We start from the raw sequence: 18,930 nt of genomic DNA, 5'->3' as shown, positions 1-18,930 counted from the left end.
TGTTTGTATTCAAATGGCGTTCTGATGTCACAGTACAGAGAAAATGAGATTGGGAAAGATGTAGAGAGTCTGCATTTAAATGTTGTTCAAGATTTATTTCAGGTTCTACAAGGATGCACATAAGCAGTATTAATGCAGGGGTACAGTCTAATAGTACATTATGCTAACCTAATTTAAATATGTTCCTTAATTATGTATCGTCTGGCTTTAGTGGCTACCATTTTGAGTACTTGTATACCTGCTTTTCAGTGAGGATGACTCTGCCCAGCAGCTGGTCCTCCAGTCCTCTCATGGTGACAGTGAAGTCAATGATGGAGGTGCGAGCACTTATTTCAGGAGTGTAAGCCGGGTTAGGCAGCTTGGTGGTCATATACAACCTGAAGCCCTTCATCACATCCACTTCTTTGTCACCAAGTTTCACCTGCAAGAGGGTGTATGTGTGTTATTGTTTAGAATATTAAGTCTTACAAATAACATAATAAAGAGCTCAGAGTTGGAATTACTGGTTGGAGTTCTGGTTTTCCATTGGAAATTAATGTGGGTGTATTTGGATGCTAAAAGTTCATATTTTTAGCATCCAAAAGTGCAGAATTAATTTAGAGTGTTCTCATTTGTGTTTTCAGGAAATTGGAATTGTTCAAATCTTTATTAGCAACACAGAAAAGACATTTGCGCACAATATAAATGTTTTTTCTCCAAAAGCGCAAACCATTTTTTCCATTAAAAACATATGAATGTCCTGTTGTACCCAGAGTCTACTTCCAAAGCTTAATTTGGGGTCGTCATTTAGGCTAATGAAACCAAAACCACTCAAACTGTGATCTGCAATTTTCCCAACTACAATTATCTTCAACATTACATAAAACTGAAGCTGCAATAGAGTCAAAATCGGTGCATTTCGCATCTCAGGAACAGGAAGCACTCTGCAAAAGTATGCTGCAATTTCAGCCTTCATCCTGTAAAATCATTTGATTTTTTTATTTTTGTTTTTTTACTAACATGCCCCCAAACACCCACAACTCACGCAACAGCATCAGGTAGCTCCAGTTTGTTTATTTCGCCCCCCAAAAAATAATATTCATTCAAATCAACCAACATCCCATCTGCACTGGCTCAATGCTCCACAGCCTGAACTCCTTTGCATTAGAATGTGAGCTAATACAGGATACCGAATGCACTTTGTGTACTGTATTTAATTTGATGTTACTTTAACAACTGATTGAGTTCGATTTATGTGGTGAATTTAACTTGTTTGGCATCAACAAAAATGATGGAAATAAAAAAGAAAAGGAAGTTTCATTATGCAACAGAAGTCTGTTAAAGTATCGACACTTGCCCTTGTTCTAAGTGGTGACATATTGAATGTTTGTTTCCCTGAGTATGTCTTAAAATTTTATATTTTATTGTATTTTTTGTTAATGTAGCTTTCAAAACTGTCTGAACACCCAAAGCAGAGTCAAGAGAACCAACTGTGCCTTTTTGACAAGATCTAATGATGCCGACCTTCTATAAAAAACAGCAAAATAAAGGAGGAAATAGTACAATGTACACTGCACAGTGTAAACCCTTTTCCCAGACTTACCAAGTACATTTTAATCTGTCTCAAAAGAATTAATATGATCTAGGAAATGTGGTCTGGCTGCCAATGATACTCATACTTAAAACTCTCTTCTAGTCGACACTACCTGTGCAGTGTCAGCGAGAGAGCTTGTTTTTCTCTGTCTGAGCTAATCAAGCTCTATCAGTCCAGGTGTGACAGCTGGCGTGCCAAGGAGAAGCTGGCAAAGTCTCATCATACTGACCACTAGTCTTTGAACATGCCTGCCAATTTCATACCCTTCTAACTAAAAGTAAAATCTAACACATGGATCTAAGTAGGATTATTTCGTTCTGTGTTGTTACCTTGTAAGTGGAGCCGGTTTTGATGAAGTTTTTCTCAAGTATGTTGTCAAGCGCAGGGTCCAACTCCTCCCCCACATCCTCAATCAAAAGGGGTCGACCAAGAGACAAACTGTCCTCTAGGTGGTTCTTGAAGTACTTGTGATTCAGTGAGGTGATCTGAGATCAGACAAGAAAACACATTTTAAAATGGTAATTGTCTGATTTCAATGTGCAGTTTGGATGACCACCACCACAGAGCCTGATATTGTCCTGAGGATATGAAATAAATGGGCTAAATGTGAGAAGATTTTACAAAACAGACAAAAATACTGATTTTACTGTACGATACAATAACCTTCCTATGTGACCACAGCAGCAATAATATTTGTCTCCAACAGGAGTAGGAGACACATGTGTGGTTTCCTCACTTTTCCTTCAAAGCTACAAAGGTCAGCCTCTATGTGCGGATTCTGACTGTTCAAGCTAACAAAGAATTGCTTTTCAAGTGAGCCATTTTTAGAAAAAAATAAATAAACTTTTTCTAATGATGTGACCTGAAGAAAGGGTTGAAACCTACCGCTGGAGGAAATGTGTCTCCAGGATGCTCATAATGGGATTTCAGAATGCATTCACTCGGCTTAGAGATTGCCCCTAACAGGGTCAGCGACTTTTGCTTAGCTTATTATGTCTGCAGAATTGGTGGTAGTTTTTTTGTGGGGGGTTTTGACATTGTGCTCTGTATACTGGATAGCAGGAAGGACCAAGGGCATTAAAGAATTTAGGACCACAGTTACTAACAAGCAATGATGATCCACAAGGCCAGTAACATTGTGGGGATGGAGCTGCACTCTCTAAATGTGGTGTCAGAGAGAAGGATGTTTTCCAAGATAAGGACAATGCTGGACAATACCTCCCACCCAGTCACAGGAGCACGTTCAGTGAGAGACTGAGATTACCCAAATGCACCACTGAATGACACAGGAAATAATTCCTGCCGGTGGCTCTCTCTCTGTAAAATTCATGAATCTAAACCACCAGTACACACTGCAGTAGTTGCACACACTTATGATCTGCACATCCTATACAGGAATGTAAGGGCACTGCAATTTCAGCTTTGTCTATATTCAGTGTTGTCTAATATATTGGGATATTTATAATTGGAGCTATTTTCGTTTATTAGAGCTGTTTTGTTCTATTTTTAAATTAGTATTATTTCATTGGTACTTTAACTTGGTAGTAACTGTTCTTACTTGGAACTGTGAACACACAATTTCCTCTAGGATTCTGATTCTGATATTAGAGGCCACTAAAAATCAAAATGGGCACAGGACATTTGGACTGGTGAAGAAGACTAGGTATAATGCAAAAGGCTGCATGACGGATGGATGAATGGATGCATTCATTTAACTTTTATATGCTTCAGACATTGAAACGAAATTGTAGAAGATAGTTTTGCAAACCTGTAGCTCATTCTTGGCTTCTTTGTTCTTGATCCAGATTTTTCCCTGTGTCTGTGGGTCAATAAGGAGGGGGAAGCGGGCAGCTTTGGTTACAATAATGCCATTGTGAATGGACAGGTCATCATTTGGCAAACCCTGTAAGACACAACATGAATAAATGGTGAGGGTCAATCTTGATGCTTAACAGTATCTCCACCAATGATAAATGGTCCAGCAATCAATGTTTCCTGGGATCCTCGTTTAAAGATAAATAAAAGATATTAGCAGCTACCAGTGCTACCCATCAGCGTTTTAGTAGCACCTATGGTATCAGTTTAAAAATCCTAAATTGTCTGGTTTTCAAGTTATCTGATTTACAAACTGGGCGTCCACACCACCCGGTTGGCGACCCAGCAGACTGACAACAACACCATATCAGCTTTTTACTGCTGAGGGGTAAAAAAAAATATGACTGTTAACATAAACTAACATTTACACAAACGTTAAAACAACTTAAGCTAACAAAAATGTTAGCAATTCTAGTTAGATTCCCATATATTCACAAAACTTATTTCAACTACTAACTACTACATTACTGTTACTACAACCAACAATAATAATAATGACGCTATCAGTTAATTTTTAATTAACCTAATTACCTTATTTTCCGCAGGATTTTAAGGTGCACATAAAATCCTTTAATTTTCTCAAAAATCGACAGTGAGCCTTATGTATGAATTCTGGTTGTGCCGATTTTATGTGGTACACAGCACTCAAAAATCTGTCAAAACATGTTTTAGTACAACTATGTTTTGGTAAGCTATGAAGAATTGATTGTCAGAGCGTTATGACAACCGTAGTCAAGAGCCTTGCGGAACAATCTGGGTCCAAAACTCCGTCAGTTTCAGGACAGGTCCCAAAGTCGAACAAACAGTGCGACATCACAGAGAGTTAACTGTCTAAATTCTTTCACATTTAATAAAATGATCAGCGTTGCTGATTTACCAGGTGTAACGATTACGTTTAACATACAGGCATCCATGAAAACAGAATTTATAAGATTATAGTTATAGGTTAGATTAGAGTTATAGGTTAGCAGGAAGTTAGCTCGCTAGTTTCCGTCTAAACATGATATACCATGTTATGACTGAGAGATTTCTGAAAAAAATTAAAACATACAGCTCTGCTATGGCTTCCAGCATAAATGAAGACAGAAAACTAAACAGCAGTGATGCTTGTAGGGTTACTGGGTTGGGCTAGCTGGTATATTGGGTTGGGCTAGCTGGTATATAATGCTGTGCTACATTACATGTGGCATTAATATGTAAAAACATCTTTAATTAGCAAAATAGATCACTGACCTGAAGGTTCCATTCACTAACTGTGGGCGCATCAATGAGCAGTTCAGTCAGATTGAGGTTGTTACCAAACGGGATGTAACGTTGCTTCAGCTCTCGCTGCCAGTCGTTCAGCAGAAGGTTACGAAACTCCTGATTGAAAGGTCCTGAGTAAGAAAGAAAGGCTGTGGCCAGAAGAACATCACCTGGAACAGGAACAAGCGTTGTTACGTGTACATACTTATCAGTACACATCAGTGTATCAGTTACATATTAATCAGATGTGGCACTGCCTATGCACTGAAATGAGAACATGCCTAAATATTAGTGGGGTAATTTTAAAAGTGCAAGAAATTCCATGTCAAACAGTAGCATCACGACCATCCCGCTGATAAATTAAAAACATTAGCATACAATAACGACATGACAGATTAAGGTTATAACTCCAAGTATAACTGCATCATCAGACAGAGATTTTTCACTTCACTGCACATTATTTATCCACAGAACATTTCCCATATCACACAAAGAACTTCATATTATTATGATAGATATTTGTTATTATGTTGCAGAGGCTAACTCTATGTTTTTGAAACCTGCTGTGAAACCCACCCACGAGCCGTTTGGTTTGGACAGCAAACTCTTTGCTCTGTTCCGTCCATCTCTCCTTCTCGCCAGCGAGACCGCTGATGAGACTGGACGCTGTCTGCATCTTGTGTCTGCAGCGCTCAGCATCCTCCAGCAGCGTCTGATGGGAAAGGGGCCCGCAAACAGGTCAGTAGGTTGATGTGTCTATTTAGCCTTGTGTGTCTGTCCAAGTGTGTCTGCCTCTATCCAAGTCTTATTCCACCATCTGCACATTCGTGGATTAAACCCCTAAAAGCTCATCTCTGTTCATCAGAATTACATACCCATCATCCTTATCTAACTTAGTACGCATGAATCTAAGAATATTTGCCTCTTCCCTCAGCTGCTCACCAGCGAACTGCCCCTCACTGCATGCGCAAGCCACACTTTAGGTTTTTTTGCTTGACAGAGAGGGACACAGTGCCCTTCCACACTGCTGAAGTGTGTGCTTTGTTAAGCAGGAGAGAAAAACCGAGGGCTTCTTCTGTAAATCAAGAGGACTATAAAGGAGAGGTGGTGCTGTTCCAACAGGTCACAGGAGAGAAGAAGTAGTGTGATGTGTCAGGAACACAGTGACTTGGGCAAAATAAAGAAAATGCTGGGTGTTAAATCTGTGATTACAAACAAAGCATACAAATGCAGACAGATTAACACGTCCTGGGAAGCTTGTATTGCCCCAAGCTATTGTTGTTAATGTTATCTTCACTTTATCTGTCTTCTTTTGCTTTCCAGGACTCATTTTTAAAAAAATATATTTTACCACTTTATAAAGGGGAAATATTGAAAAAGGCATGTGGCCTGTGCTATGAAGCAGAATTTCATCTTATCCTGGTACTTTCAGGGCTAACCCTGAGTTTTTTGTATTATGAAGGTGGTTTACTTCTTACCGAGTTATATCACCATGGTAAATTATGCTGCAAATCTAACTTGCCTTTTAAACATAATTGAATTAAACACTTGATTACAGTCCATCAGATTCTGTTTAGATCATCAGTATCTTAATGACTGAGCTATGATATTTTTAAGCATGTCTGTTTCCTTCCCATGAGCCTAGTGTTCCCAGTCTTCATCCAGAGAGCCATCTAGATTTCCAGTTCTTTTTCTGTTTTTTGCCTTTTATTGTTTAGTTATGGACTTCGACTGCATTCCTAATAAAGCTTGCTTTCTGTTTTACATCGAGACTTTGGTCTTCACTTGGAGCCACTCCTGTCCATCATCAACACCAAATGCCTTTGCAACGAGCCTTTCAGTCTCACTTTTAGCCCTGGAAGATGAACAGTCTCTGCATCTTAATCATGACATTATAACCTGTTCCCGTCCTGGTCTCTTAATCAGGGAGTCTTGATTCACTTGCTGTTCCATTAAGATGTTACATTTCACATCACAAAGTGTACTGAACATGGGAAAACACAGACCAGATGCTCTCACAGACCTCCACAGAGGATTAACCGGTGTTACTCAGTCACTTCAGTAACTAAGGTTCAGTCCTTTTTTTCCTTTTAGCCAGGCTGTCACAGATCTTATGGTACATTTGTCATACTGTACATACTGCAGTTTATAATAATATTGTTATTACATCAGTGGCACATTGATATTCTCAAAAAACATTTTGCTTTCTTGAAGAACGTGGGAAAAAATATCATGTAACAAATAATAAACACAGTTTATCCCCTATAGTAATTGTTGCACTTTCAAATAAAAGATAAAAGGTATTAAATTCCTATATCAGGAGCAACACACAGGTTTTGTGTACTGAACTAAATTACAGTTGTGTTTTGATGAAGTTGCTGACCTGTTTCTCCATCATTGCTTTCTCATATTCCCCCTGTACCACATCAAGCTCTGCCTGCTTGGCGTCTAGCTCAGCCTGAGCTTTCTGAAGGTCCGCATTAGCTATGGTCAGACGATTCTCCTGCACGGCCAAGTTAGCCTAGAAAAAACAGAGAAAAACAATGAAAGAGTGTGGAGGGGAGAGCTGTGATGGTTTGTTTGTTTGCTTTGTTTTTTGCACATTAAAAGCTTCAGGTAAAAAACAGAGAAAAAGTCATTAAATAGTTAAATGGTTAGTGGGATGCCAGTTTATCTCACAGCATGCGCAACCCACAAAGATTAAATGCAGCAGCCAGCGTTCAACTCTAACCCATGGCCTCAGTTACCAGTGTGCTATCTAATAGAGGCAGAAATGTCTGAAAATGGTTAGTAAGATATTTTAGAAGAATGGACATAAACACTGAAAGAAAGAGTTTGAAGATGACAGAAGTAAGCAAAAAGATAGTTTGTGTATAGAGCTAGGGTTGTAGAGAAAGAAAAGAAAATCCCGTCTCATCTTTCTGCATGTCTGTCCATTCGACTGTATCTCTGTATCCAGCTTAAAGGGAAAACACCACTGGGCTCGAAACCAGAAAATCTGTTTTGTAGGCTGTGCTCCACAAAAGGTCAAAATAAAACAACAGTGCCGAGGGATGTGTATATATGTAGCTGTGTGTGAGTGTGTTTGGAGGGGGATTAGGGAAACAAAGTGGAAAGGAGGAAAAAGAAATTGGTGGCTAGAGCAAAAAGAATAGAATGCAGTTAAGAAAAGAGAGAGGTGTTGAATGAGAACTAACAAGGGTGACAGCAACAGATGTCATCATCAGGCAACATTTCCAAAAGCATAAATGTACACTGTAAATGCCTTTAAATGACTATGACCCATCAGACATTCACAGCAGCTTGTATTTACTTGTAGTTAACCGAGTGGGTGATTCTTCAGAAGAATTTTGCCTTTTGTGTTGGTGAAAGCACATGTTACAGCCATGGGTCACCTCGCTCTTTCATCTGGCGTGATTAGCCCTGTCTGTTTTGTATGCTTATTAGCATGTGCAAGCCCCTGTTAATGATTGGTGCCTGGACTTGTCTCTCATCCTGCCTCCTGGCCTGCTCTGCGTTCTCTCACGAATGACTGGACAGTTGCCCCGGTGCAGTGGTTCAACTGGAATACAGCACTAATCACAGCAGCCGCTTTAAAAGAGCTGCCACTTTGCTATTCAGGACAGTGTGAACAACGTGCCATGCTGTGTTTCCTGATTGGCATGAACTAAAGGTTGCTTGTTAGCTAGTTTTGTATTGTTTGTAGCTAACAAGCTTCTGCAAGCAACTCTGTGTAGTGCTTCTCATGATTCTGTAACCTCTTCCGTTGACCAAGCTCGGCACACTCATCCAACTAGAGACACTCAGTTTAGAGGGTGACTAGTTAAGTAAGTTTGTCCCTTTAAAAAATGATAAGTAAAAGAGAGATTAGTTGAAGTAAAGTTCAGTTGCTTCTGGTTAGAAAGCGGTCATTGGCACTGTCTGGCATCTTTATATCCACTTTTCCATTGTGCTTAGACTACATTATCTCTAAACATATTTTCTAAATTTCTATATTTTTTTGACCAAATAATTTTCTGTTTTGGAAGAATTAACTGCTGAATAAGGTAAGGCTGAATATTAACACTTTAGAAACGTTCTAACATTGAAAATGTTAGCTCTGTATTCTCTACTAAGTCATAAGTCCTTTTTCCCCAAAAACAGCCACAGATCAAGAAAATGTTTGATTTAAAGGTCAATCATGGATGCAATACACCGTTTTTCTTTTTGTTAAACACTTTACTTTGCCTTTAGTGGCTGATTTTGCTGATCCATTTAGTTGTCAAAAATGGCACACACAAAAAAATGACAAAAATAAAGATTTAGTATGTTTGTATTTTATCTCTGGGGTAAGCATGAAGGTGAGAGAAGGCTCAGCTGGTAAGCTTTTAGCTTACACAACTTGTGATGCTGTGCAGTAATAATCAAGACTTTGCACATATTTTCTGCAGATATCAGATCTGGGTGTGTGGATTTAATAATTCATAATTAATAATTGAATAATTCACAGGGATTCCAGTGACATAAAGCGAATAAATAGTGCAGCCTGCTGCATAAATAAGCAGTCTTTGAGCACAAGGAGTCTGAGGAAATCCATTTTCAGGCTTGTATCACAAGATTAAAAACGTAAGCCTTGAAAATCTGAGATGCACCCAATGTTTATAATCAGTGGATAAATACTTCTGAATTTTGCTGCACTTCAAACTTCTACCATCAGCAAATTATTGCTGCTGCAGTGTGGAAATGTGCCTTTTTGTGCTTTTGTGGCTTGTGGTTTTTCTACAGAATGAAATGTTTCATATTCATCAGATTGGGAGAATAGTCCAAAAAGTGTGTGTGTGTCCCTAATGTTACACATTTTAGGAGGTGTTTCATAATACATATTTGTAAGGGTGAGTTTAACTTACAGATGCCAATTGGTAGTCAGTGGAATAGTAGATTATTCAGTTCACTTTCTGCTTTTCTGAGGAAGCACTCTACTAGATCTGCAATAATGTTTGTTACCTTCAAGGGCAAGACCTCCTTGTTGATGGAAAAGAAGGAAGCCATGGCTTTGGTCCAGGATGCTATGCCAGCTACATTGCCACACACCCTCTTGGCTGTTTCGATGTTGTAGTCAGGCATTTCGAAATAAGGCTGCAGGAGCTCCACAGTTTCCCTATTAATGCTGTCCTTGGGGAATTGCTTCAGGAGGGGAAAAGAGGCAGAAAAAACAGAATGAGTATGCGGCGGTTTAATCTGGGACTTATTTCAGCCTGTGCATTTAGACAAATGCTGAAAATGCAAAGCTATACAAAACCAGAGAAAATGAAAAAATACATACTGAAAGGGACAAAGACAGAAAATAGAGCATGTACTCAATTGAGACCAAAATTGCATCAGGATGAAAAAAAAACTATTTAAATCAGGGCATCAATGGGTTATGTTTAAAATAAAAGGTGTTTACAAATAAATATTTTAATAAGACATGAACCACTTTTATGGAAGTGCAGAGACTAAACTCTTAAGAGTCTAAGTTTAGCCCTTTCTATTATGTAGAATGTAGCTTTCATTCATGTTAAACATGGCAAATAACACAAAGCATAAATCCTGAATCATGTGTTGAGATAATATGAGCACTTCAGTCTTAACTATATACAAATTAAATAAATGTTACTGCACCTGCAGACTGCCCAGGAAGTTTCCAGCAGTCATGAGTTTTAATGACTCCTGCCATGAAGGAGTGTTGCAGTTCTTCTCTGGGTCAACTTTCACAGGGTTGACCTTCCTCTGGAAGAGCAGCAGCACGCAGTCCATGATCCGCATGATGAGGTGAGGGGGGCGACCGAGTGTCCGTACTGTGGCAATATCCGACGGTTTAATTGTCTATGTGGGCAAAGAGGACAAACGGAGAGCGGGAGAATTTAGAACAGTCATTTACTGTATGGCATGACCCCGATGGGAGAGCTGGAAACATGTGACAAGTAAGTCGAGTAAGGATTTGACGCCAGCAAACTGGACAAACGCAGAGCATGTTAGGAGACGATTAGAGCAGCGCGTTACTATGACGAGAACAAAGGATAAATCATTTGTTTCTCATTACCGTGTTCAAAGAAGAGACAGATACATTAATGAGGATTATACCTAATTCTCCAGTTTCAGAATATAAAAGCAGAGGAGGTGTGCAGAGGGAAACAACACGACGACTGTAAGTATAAACTGTGGCAGAATGAGAGGAGTTCAGGAGAGGGTGACACAGGATTTCCTCCAGGGACTGATTAAAACAAGAGACAGCAGACCAGTAAAGAAAATGTTCCTGTGAGAACTGTTCGGCTGCTTTACTCTCTTCTTATCTTTTCTTGTTTTGCACTTCCCATTTCTGTTCTCTCTTCCTTGCTCCATTTCCACTCAGTGCAAGCCTGAATTTCCCACTAGAGTGTCAGCCACCAGACAGTCTGGGTTATCATGTACTTCTACTTTCACTAGCCTATATCCTCTATTCTCCTACAGCTTCTTATGAAAATCTCTCACTAAGCCCATTGTTACAAAATAAAATCATCACTCCAGTTCAGCAAGAACTACAAAAACTAAACCATTTTATGCTTTACTGTCATCATTAATCCACTGTAACTATTAGCAAATCAGCTCCTTTTGTATGACAAGGAAATGTTATAGAATGGTACCGTTACCTTGAGTTTGCACACACACAAACTCGGTCCTTTTAAAGGCTGGGTGAATATCCAAATTAATCAGGAAACAGAACCGGTCGGTGAATATTTTAATGTGACAGTGTGGTATGAAAAGCCTGAAGAAAGGAAACATGAATTCCTTCAACTCCTCTGCCACTAAAACTGATGTTCTTGAATAAGTTAGAAAATATCTTTTACTTTAATCTCGCTATACTGCAGAACACCAGCAACATTAGGAAGAGTCTTGGGTTGTCTGTTTAGAAATCCGAGGTTTCTATATGCAGTTGCACGATAACATTTTTTTAATGAGGGAATTGCCACAGGAGCTCTGCATGCAACCATCTACCCAGGAGGACAGCTTTAATTACAATGCAGCTAGAGGCACCAGACGACCATACTAAGTTTAGACACACCAGGACAGTAAAGCTGCAGGCAGAAACATTCATACAGCTTCACACATTAAGTCACAGAGGGCTTTAAGTGGCACCCTGAAGCAATACATAGTAAAAGAGCAGGAGAAATCTAAATTGGGTAAATGTAAGTCACACATTAAAGCACAAAAAGACTGCCCTCACTTTTTTAAATATTCAAGTTATATTGTAGGGTTAGATCATGAAGGCAAAGGCAAATATGCTTTGCTTTACTGGATCAAACATGCTTACATTCACCCCCCTAAAGCTGTGACACAGGAAAAACTCTGCTTATGAGTGAAATAATCTAATAGCTACAAGACTCGTGGTGTCTACAAGATGAACTTTGATGACTCTGGTGATCTCCCGCCTTTTTTCACTGGCACTAACATTAGGGTGACATTTGGCTCATGAAAGCCAGTTCAGACAACGATGTCACGTTGCTGTTGAATGATTAATTGCAATCATTTTTCCAGCACATTTTGTAATCTTCAGATCATTTTAATTTGTCTCGTTAAGTGATTTATGATCAACTACCTGCAAAACTAATTATCCTATAATACACCCCCCGGTCCAACACACACACGCACACACACACACTCACACTCACCGCCAATGTGGTACTCAAAAAAAAATACTCAGGTTTAACATTTAAACTGAAATGGTTCGTATAGCATGTTGTGAATCTCTAGCATGGCTATAGGCTCTGAGTGATTTAAAAGAAAACAAACAAACAAACAAACAAACAAAAAAGACGTCTGAACGTAGATATGTCTACCTGAGAAATTTAAGTCTGGAGGGAAGCCTTGGAGGCATGTATTCAACATTGCTGTTTCAACATCCCATACCTGCAGCGCAGCCTCTGCCTCCTCGAGAGCTGGCCGGGCAGCTTCGAGTTTCTCCTCAGCGATGGCCTTGTCAGCTGAAATGCTGTCCACAATGGCCTGCGCCTTGTCCTTCACCTTTTGTACCTCTACCTTCACTCGCTCTGCTGCCTGGGCTTTTACTGTCACCTCCTTCAACACCTGCACAAGAAAACAAACACACATTATAAGTGACAGAGAAATGATTTGAAGCTGGGAGACTTTCTCAGCTGAGAAAAGATCGTAAGTGTGGTTAAGTAGAAAACAGAATGCTCAATCCAATGGGAGATGGCAGATCTGAGCATTTGTAACACTGAAGAGGCTCTACCTGATATAGAGGTCTCTGTATAACAAGAGTGAGTGTTCACGAATGGAGGGAAAAAAAGAGACGGCTTAAACTGCTTCACTTATGCTGAAGCATGACTGTAAAAAATACACATTCGTCCCATTAAACATCTATTTGTCTTATTTCTCTCACTGCAAGAGGGTAATTTTACGCAACAATACAATATTCCCCAAACAATCACTGGAAAGCCTGATTCCCAGCAACGGACACAATAAACACTTCATCTCTTCATTCTGTGTTCACTTTCTTATTAATGCATGAAACTTTATATTAGTGTCTAATACAAACTAGCATGTATCCATTCAATTCTGTTGATTAGTTCATAGACCGTGTTGCTGTTTTAATAAAAATGCAACTAAAAAGCCAGCTGAAGCATTCTGTATGCTTGTTGAACCTTAAACCCACACACATACAAATAAAAATCCCCTCCCTGCCTACAAACGTACCATATCAGCCTTGTCATTGGCAATCTGTAGCTCCTTCTCTTTCACCTCCAGTTCTTTGCTGAGAGCTGCCACTGACACCGATGCCTCCTTCAGCTTTTGGAGACCAGTATTCATCCTGAAGAGGAGAAATTTTGAATACAGTTGATCAAGTCAAATATGATTACAGCAAACTTGTTGCTTCTGTGTACTGTCTGTCTACTATCTGGGTTTCTGTTTGCTTAAATGGCAACACAACTTGCATATGTTATCATTTGCACAACATTGTTGAACTCATTTTGAACAATTTACCTGTTGGCCAAAGTCTGAACTTCAGACCTCTTTTCTTTATAGATGGTTTTGTAGCCTTGAATGAAGGATAAATAAGACTTGGGTGTGACATGGGTGGAGCGTCGGTATCTAAATTCAAACAAATTGGGTTACATTAATACTGCAACATGCTAAATATTATGACAATCATCATGCGTTGCAGACACACATAAAACAATCTTCACATATATGCATATAATCTTCAAACACACATATATATATATATACATATATATTAGGGGTGCAACGATATTCGTATCGATATTGAACCGTTCGATACAGTGCTTTCGGTTCGGTACGCATATGTATCGAACAATACAACATTTGTAATTTATTTTATCAACTTTCCTTCTGACGATGCTGTCTGTGTGGAGCGCTCAGTGAATCTGCGTTCGACTACTCCGCCTAGGCTGCACTGTCGAGCGCAGATCCACTGAGCGCTCCACACAGACAGCATTGTCAGAAGGAAGAGCGCAGGGCAAGCTAGCGAGACAGAAGTTAAGCTCTCCTTGCAACATGGCAAATTGAACCTCCCCCACCCTCATTCAGATCTGGCGTTTGGAATTATTTTGGTTTTCATGTGACGTATGACCCTGAAGGTAAGCGCGTCATGGACTAAAGTAAAACAGTATGTTGGATGTGCCACGCAATGCTCAATTACATGGGTGGGAGCTAGTGTGTTAGCGCAGTTAGTTCGTTAACGTGTTGGCCGTCTAGCCCCATGCACGGGGCTATCAGGGGTAGCTCGTTAACGGAGATTTGCCGTGTTGTGGCGTTAAGGTCATTTTAACGAGATTAACCTGAAAGCACTAGTGGGAACACAACGAATATGACTGCACATTTACGCCGACATCATCCTAGTGCAAAGACAAAAACAACAAGCATGCTACTAACTTTAGCCGAGTTATTTAGACAGCTGTTAGCACATGATTCTCCTTATGCTGCTGAGAATATAGCCCAGAAGAAGCGGATAGCATAGCTTTTATTTTGGAAAGAGGCATTTCTCTGTAATAAACTCTCTTTTCCAAAGATGAGTGATTCCTCAATCAGATACAGGGCTCGCAATATCGCTAGCCCGACGTCCAGGGGCTAGCGATTTTTTTCAGACGGGCTACCCTGCCCGTCGGGCTATTGTAGGAAGGAAAAATATATGTCAATGCTTTTGCATTCTTTCAGAAATGTAGCTGGGTAATTATGTCATTGGCATCGGTGAGCCACTGTCAATATGTGACATATTGAAATCGCGTTTGAATTTGCGCTTGTTTTTTTGCTTTCACTTTGCAATCTTGCGAACTGTGTATAGAGAGCGACAGCACTGATCTGTGAGTGATGATAATTTGTGCACCAATTCCTCTGACATCGTCTTATTAATCGTTAGCTTACTATGCAAACATGACAAGTGAAATCTCCCGCAGCAAGCTTAAACATGTGAGAGGTTGATCGCGCAGAGAATCGCTGAGCTTATGTGAGTGTGTGTGTAAAAGCATTTCAGTTCTGCTGAGCCAAATAAGACAGGTCGGGGTGAAGAAGTGACAGCCAAAGAAAAGCTTACCACAAAACGGAGAAGTTATGACAAATCAGACTATAAGGCAAAAAGAAAGTGCAGCTTTATGGTTTCATGGACAAAAGAATTTCTGTGGCTGCAATATGACGAGCTAAATAACCAGGGCTGCACATAAGTGGTCCGCAGGTGCGCATTCGCTGTCAAAATAAAAAACACGCACAAGGGTTAGGGTTAAATTTAAAAACTGTACTTTTGAGTTAAAATATATATTTATAATTTTAATAAATGACAAATTAAAAAGGCATGAACATTTTTTTGTATCGAAAAAATATCAAACCGTGACACCAAAGTATCGAACCGAACCGTGAATTTTGTGTATCGTTGCACCCCTAATATGTACTGTACCTCTGGAAGTAGTCCACACATTTCTCCGCTACACCATCCTGGAAGGAGCCCATGCACTGAACTACCTCACATTTAACCTGGGCTGAGCAGTCTATGTCATAAACAGACAGGAAGTGCTCTGAAACTGAAGGACAGGAAGAAACGAGACAGGACATTATTAACTGAAGAAAAACCTCAGAGAGCGCAAAGAAAGTCGATATCTTGTATTCATATAACAGCATCCACTTTGAAATAAACAGAGTATAACATGTACCGCATACATTTTTGAAAAGAAATGCGAGCACCAGACAGGTCACATTTGTGAAAATAAAACTGTGTGTTAAAAATACCTGCAACCAGTGCATCTTTGGGCCAGCGGCTGAACCAGTCCATGGTGCAACGCCGGAAACTTCAACACTCGGTTCCGGAACTTCTCCCCAACAGGGGAAAAGCACAGAATGACGTGGAGATTATGTCGAACTCGTGACATGAAGTAATCGTACAGGTTTCCGTTGGTTGGAGGTCGCCGGGGAAACTCTCGCTTCATGACAGGGATGAGATCATTGAGGATATCATCTATTTCGTCACGGGCAAACAAGTTGGACACCTGAAGGCAGAAACATGCAGTTGTGTCTCTGATATCACAATACTGACGGACCTAACCATAGTTCGCTCGTTTAACACTTTTCTTAATTTCGGCTGTCGTCTCTTACAACTCATGGCCGCAGCGTTTTTTAGCTGATGAGCTGATGGAGCTCCGATGTGTCTCATCCTCCCCTGCAGCCACAATCCATGTACCTGTACTGCTGTGTATTTTAAAGCTCAAACATTTCTACTCCGATAATAGTGCCAACCAAATCTTTTACAGAGTAATTTTTCAATCTGATCTGATCAAAGATTTCCCATACAGAGATCTAGCAGTTGCAGCTTTTAAATGCAGTGATTAGCACTGTCACCTCACAGGAAGGCTGTGGGTGCAAACCTTGGACGTTCTCTTCAAATACAATGGCTTCCTCCCACAGTCCAAAGACATGAATGTTAGAAACATTCATGTATTTCCCTACACAATACTGTGTTTTATTGACCATTTTTTAACATTATTTTAATTGGATCTTCTTCTTCCTCACACTTCACAATAGTTGTCACTTCTTCTTACCTCAACCTCTTTCCTTAGCAATTTCAGTAGAAGTGTATATTGGTTGGCTGATGAACTAAATGTATGTGACTGCTGGCAAAAAATCTTGAAATGGTGAGTTTTAAAACAGCTTGCTGGGTGGGTACAAGTTTAACCAAGTGGATGAAGGTACGAGATTCACTGTTTAAATGTTTTAAGCTGAGTCATTTCTCCAAATCCCCAGTTTCCATTAGAGAGAACATGTAACTCAGATTTAAGAAAGTGAAACAGTGTCATGGGGGACTATGTGGTGTTGTGGTAAGTGTCCCTAACCATCTGTTACTCTCACAAAAAAACAATATCACGATAACAGCTTGCTTTTCCTTTTTGTTTCTCATCTCTGTCACTTTCTCTCACACAGTAAAGAAAAGAAGACAAAAAGATGGGAAAATAAATAATTGAAAGAAGGGAAAACAAGTGGGAAACTAACAGGGTAAAAGCAACTGCATGGCTCTTATCATGGTGTTCCCATAGTGTTAAATGTCAAATCCAATGATATCCACTGACTTCGAACAGTGTAAGAGCTTCAGCTTGGTGAGTGCTGGTAAACCTCACTGGAAGCTTAATACTTGTCACATGAATTGATCTGACTTCTGACCTCTTTTATTAAGTGACTTCCCGAATAACAAAATGTAAATATACGGAGTTCAAAATAAGGGCTTTGAAAGTTGTCTAAATATCCTGTGGTGGCAAAAATTCATACAACCCCTCGCAACTGTGTAAACAAACATGGAGAGGAGGAGAAAAGATGAGAAGGAAAGGGAAGAGAAAATATAACCATCGAGTAGAGAGAAGACAGTAAGAAATGTGCATAAGAACTAGCGGGGAAAAAAATCAAAGGGCAGGACAAAGATGAAAACAAAATTCTGGGAGTGGAGAAAGAGTCTTTCAGCAGATGTAATGAAGAATGCTGTAGTACACAGAGGTGTACTTGTATGTGATTGTCCATTATAGTTTCATTTCATTACAAATATCAAAGAGAAAATAACTGCAACTCGGTCATAATGGTGAGGAAAATACACTTTTAAAATTGCACTGAACTGATACGACTCGTGCTCTCTTAAGATTGCATTCATGAAATGTTTACTGCACTCAAAGCGGAATGCAGTGCTAAAACAAAATGTTGTCTTCTAACATGCTTCTTTATCCTGCTCTTTTCCTTATCTTCTCACACAGGCCTCAAAGGTTTTTCATGTTAAAATAGAGTCCTTTCTCCCAAATGTCACCAAGTAATTGCTTGTTGAGGACTATTGGGATTCTCTTTAATATTTTAAGGGTTTGACCTCACAATTTGAAGCACTTTGAGTAGACTTGTGTTGTAAACTGATGATTTTTAAACAAAACTAAATTAAGCTGACTTGAAGTGAATATACACAGCTATCTGAGCGAGTACAACAGTTTGTAGGTTTTCCAAAACTATGTGTGACTGTTAAATAGCTGGTGCCAGTGCTTTCATAAAAAGATAATATGTGAATCAGACAATTATAGTTGTGCCAAAGAATTCATAAATTGTACAATTTTCTAATAAACACCACCTCTAAGTCCACCTCTCCAGTAACTATAAAGCAATTCAAAGGCAAATTACAAAAATATAAATATAAAATGCATGCAATATAAAACATTAAGTTTGTAAAGCATGCAAAGAAAAGCTGCAGAACAAAGACACCAATGGATTGAAAACTTGCTTAAGGAAGCACCAAGTAGCTTTCTGTACTGTAGTGCCTTACAGACCAATTACAGTAACATTATCTAATATAAAATATCAGTATGAGTCATTCAGATGGACTATCAGACAATGAGACTCCAACCTCTTACTTAAACTTGGAACCATATATTTTTCAACACCAACACTAACTGAGCTCTGTAAACAGTTTTATAAACAGTTAAAGTTTTATGGCAGGCTTACATTTCAGACTTTATGATATAATTTTAGGGGATGAACACAAAACTTGCATTAAGTGTTGAGGAATTTTAGCCATTTAGCAGAAAAGTCAATGAAAAGTCAGTCAGTCTTTGTCCAAACCCATCTAGAAAAGCAAGAGTAGCTTTGGAAAAAAACATTTTAGAGAATATATAACTATGGTAAACCTGTATAATAAATACAGGAAATAAAAGGTATGGATAACATTTTGAATGCCTTATGAACAGAGACTGAAG

At 39.3% G+C, this 18,930-nt stretch overlaps 1 protein-coding gene across 1 annotated transcript in view; it reads right to left on the bottom strand.

Annotated features, from left to right (window-relative positions):
- Positions 1 to 18,930, bottom strand: part of LOC309718791 (dynein axonemal heavy chain 5-like) — a gene marked incomplete at its 5' end in the record, with an annotated part of 128,249 nt that overhangs the window by 78,223 nt on the left and 31,096 nt on the right. The window contains 14 exon segments of the mRNA XM_082554354.1: positions 239 to 421; positions 1,903 to 2,058; positions 3,342 to 3,476; positions 4,682 to 4,863; positions 5,270 to 5,405; positions 7,077 to 7,214; positions 9,677 to 9,856; positions 10,334 to 10,537; positions 12,599 to 12,775; positions 13,406 to 13,520; positions 13,694 to 13,801; positions 15,621 to 15,744; positions 15,950 to 15,999; positions 16,001 to 16,206. Of these exon segments, the coding sequence (XP_082410480.1) occupies positions 239 to 421; positions 1,903 to 2,058; positions 3,342 to 3,476; positions 4,682 to 4,863; positions 5,270 to 5,405; positions 7,077 to 7,214; positions 9,677 to 9,856; positions 10,334 to 10,537; positions 12,599 to 12,775; positions 13,406 to 13,520; positions 13,694 to 13,801; positions 15,621 to 15,744; positions 15,950 to 15,999; positions 16,001 to 16,206 (2,094 nt within the window).

The sequence above is a fragment of the Aulonocara stuartgranti genome, assembly GCF_965226115.1.
Source record: "Aulonocara stuartgranti genome assembly, chromosome: 12".
In the NCBI taxonomy this organism is placed as follows: domain Eukaryota; kingdom Metazoa; phylum Chordata; class Actinopteri; order Cichliformes; family Cichlidae; genus Aulonocara; species Aulonocara stuartgranti.
This window is presented reverse-complemented; position numbering and strand designations above follow the sequence as displayed.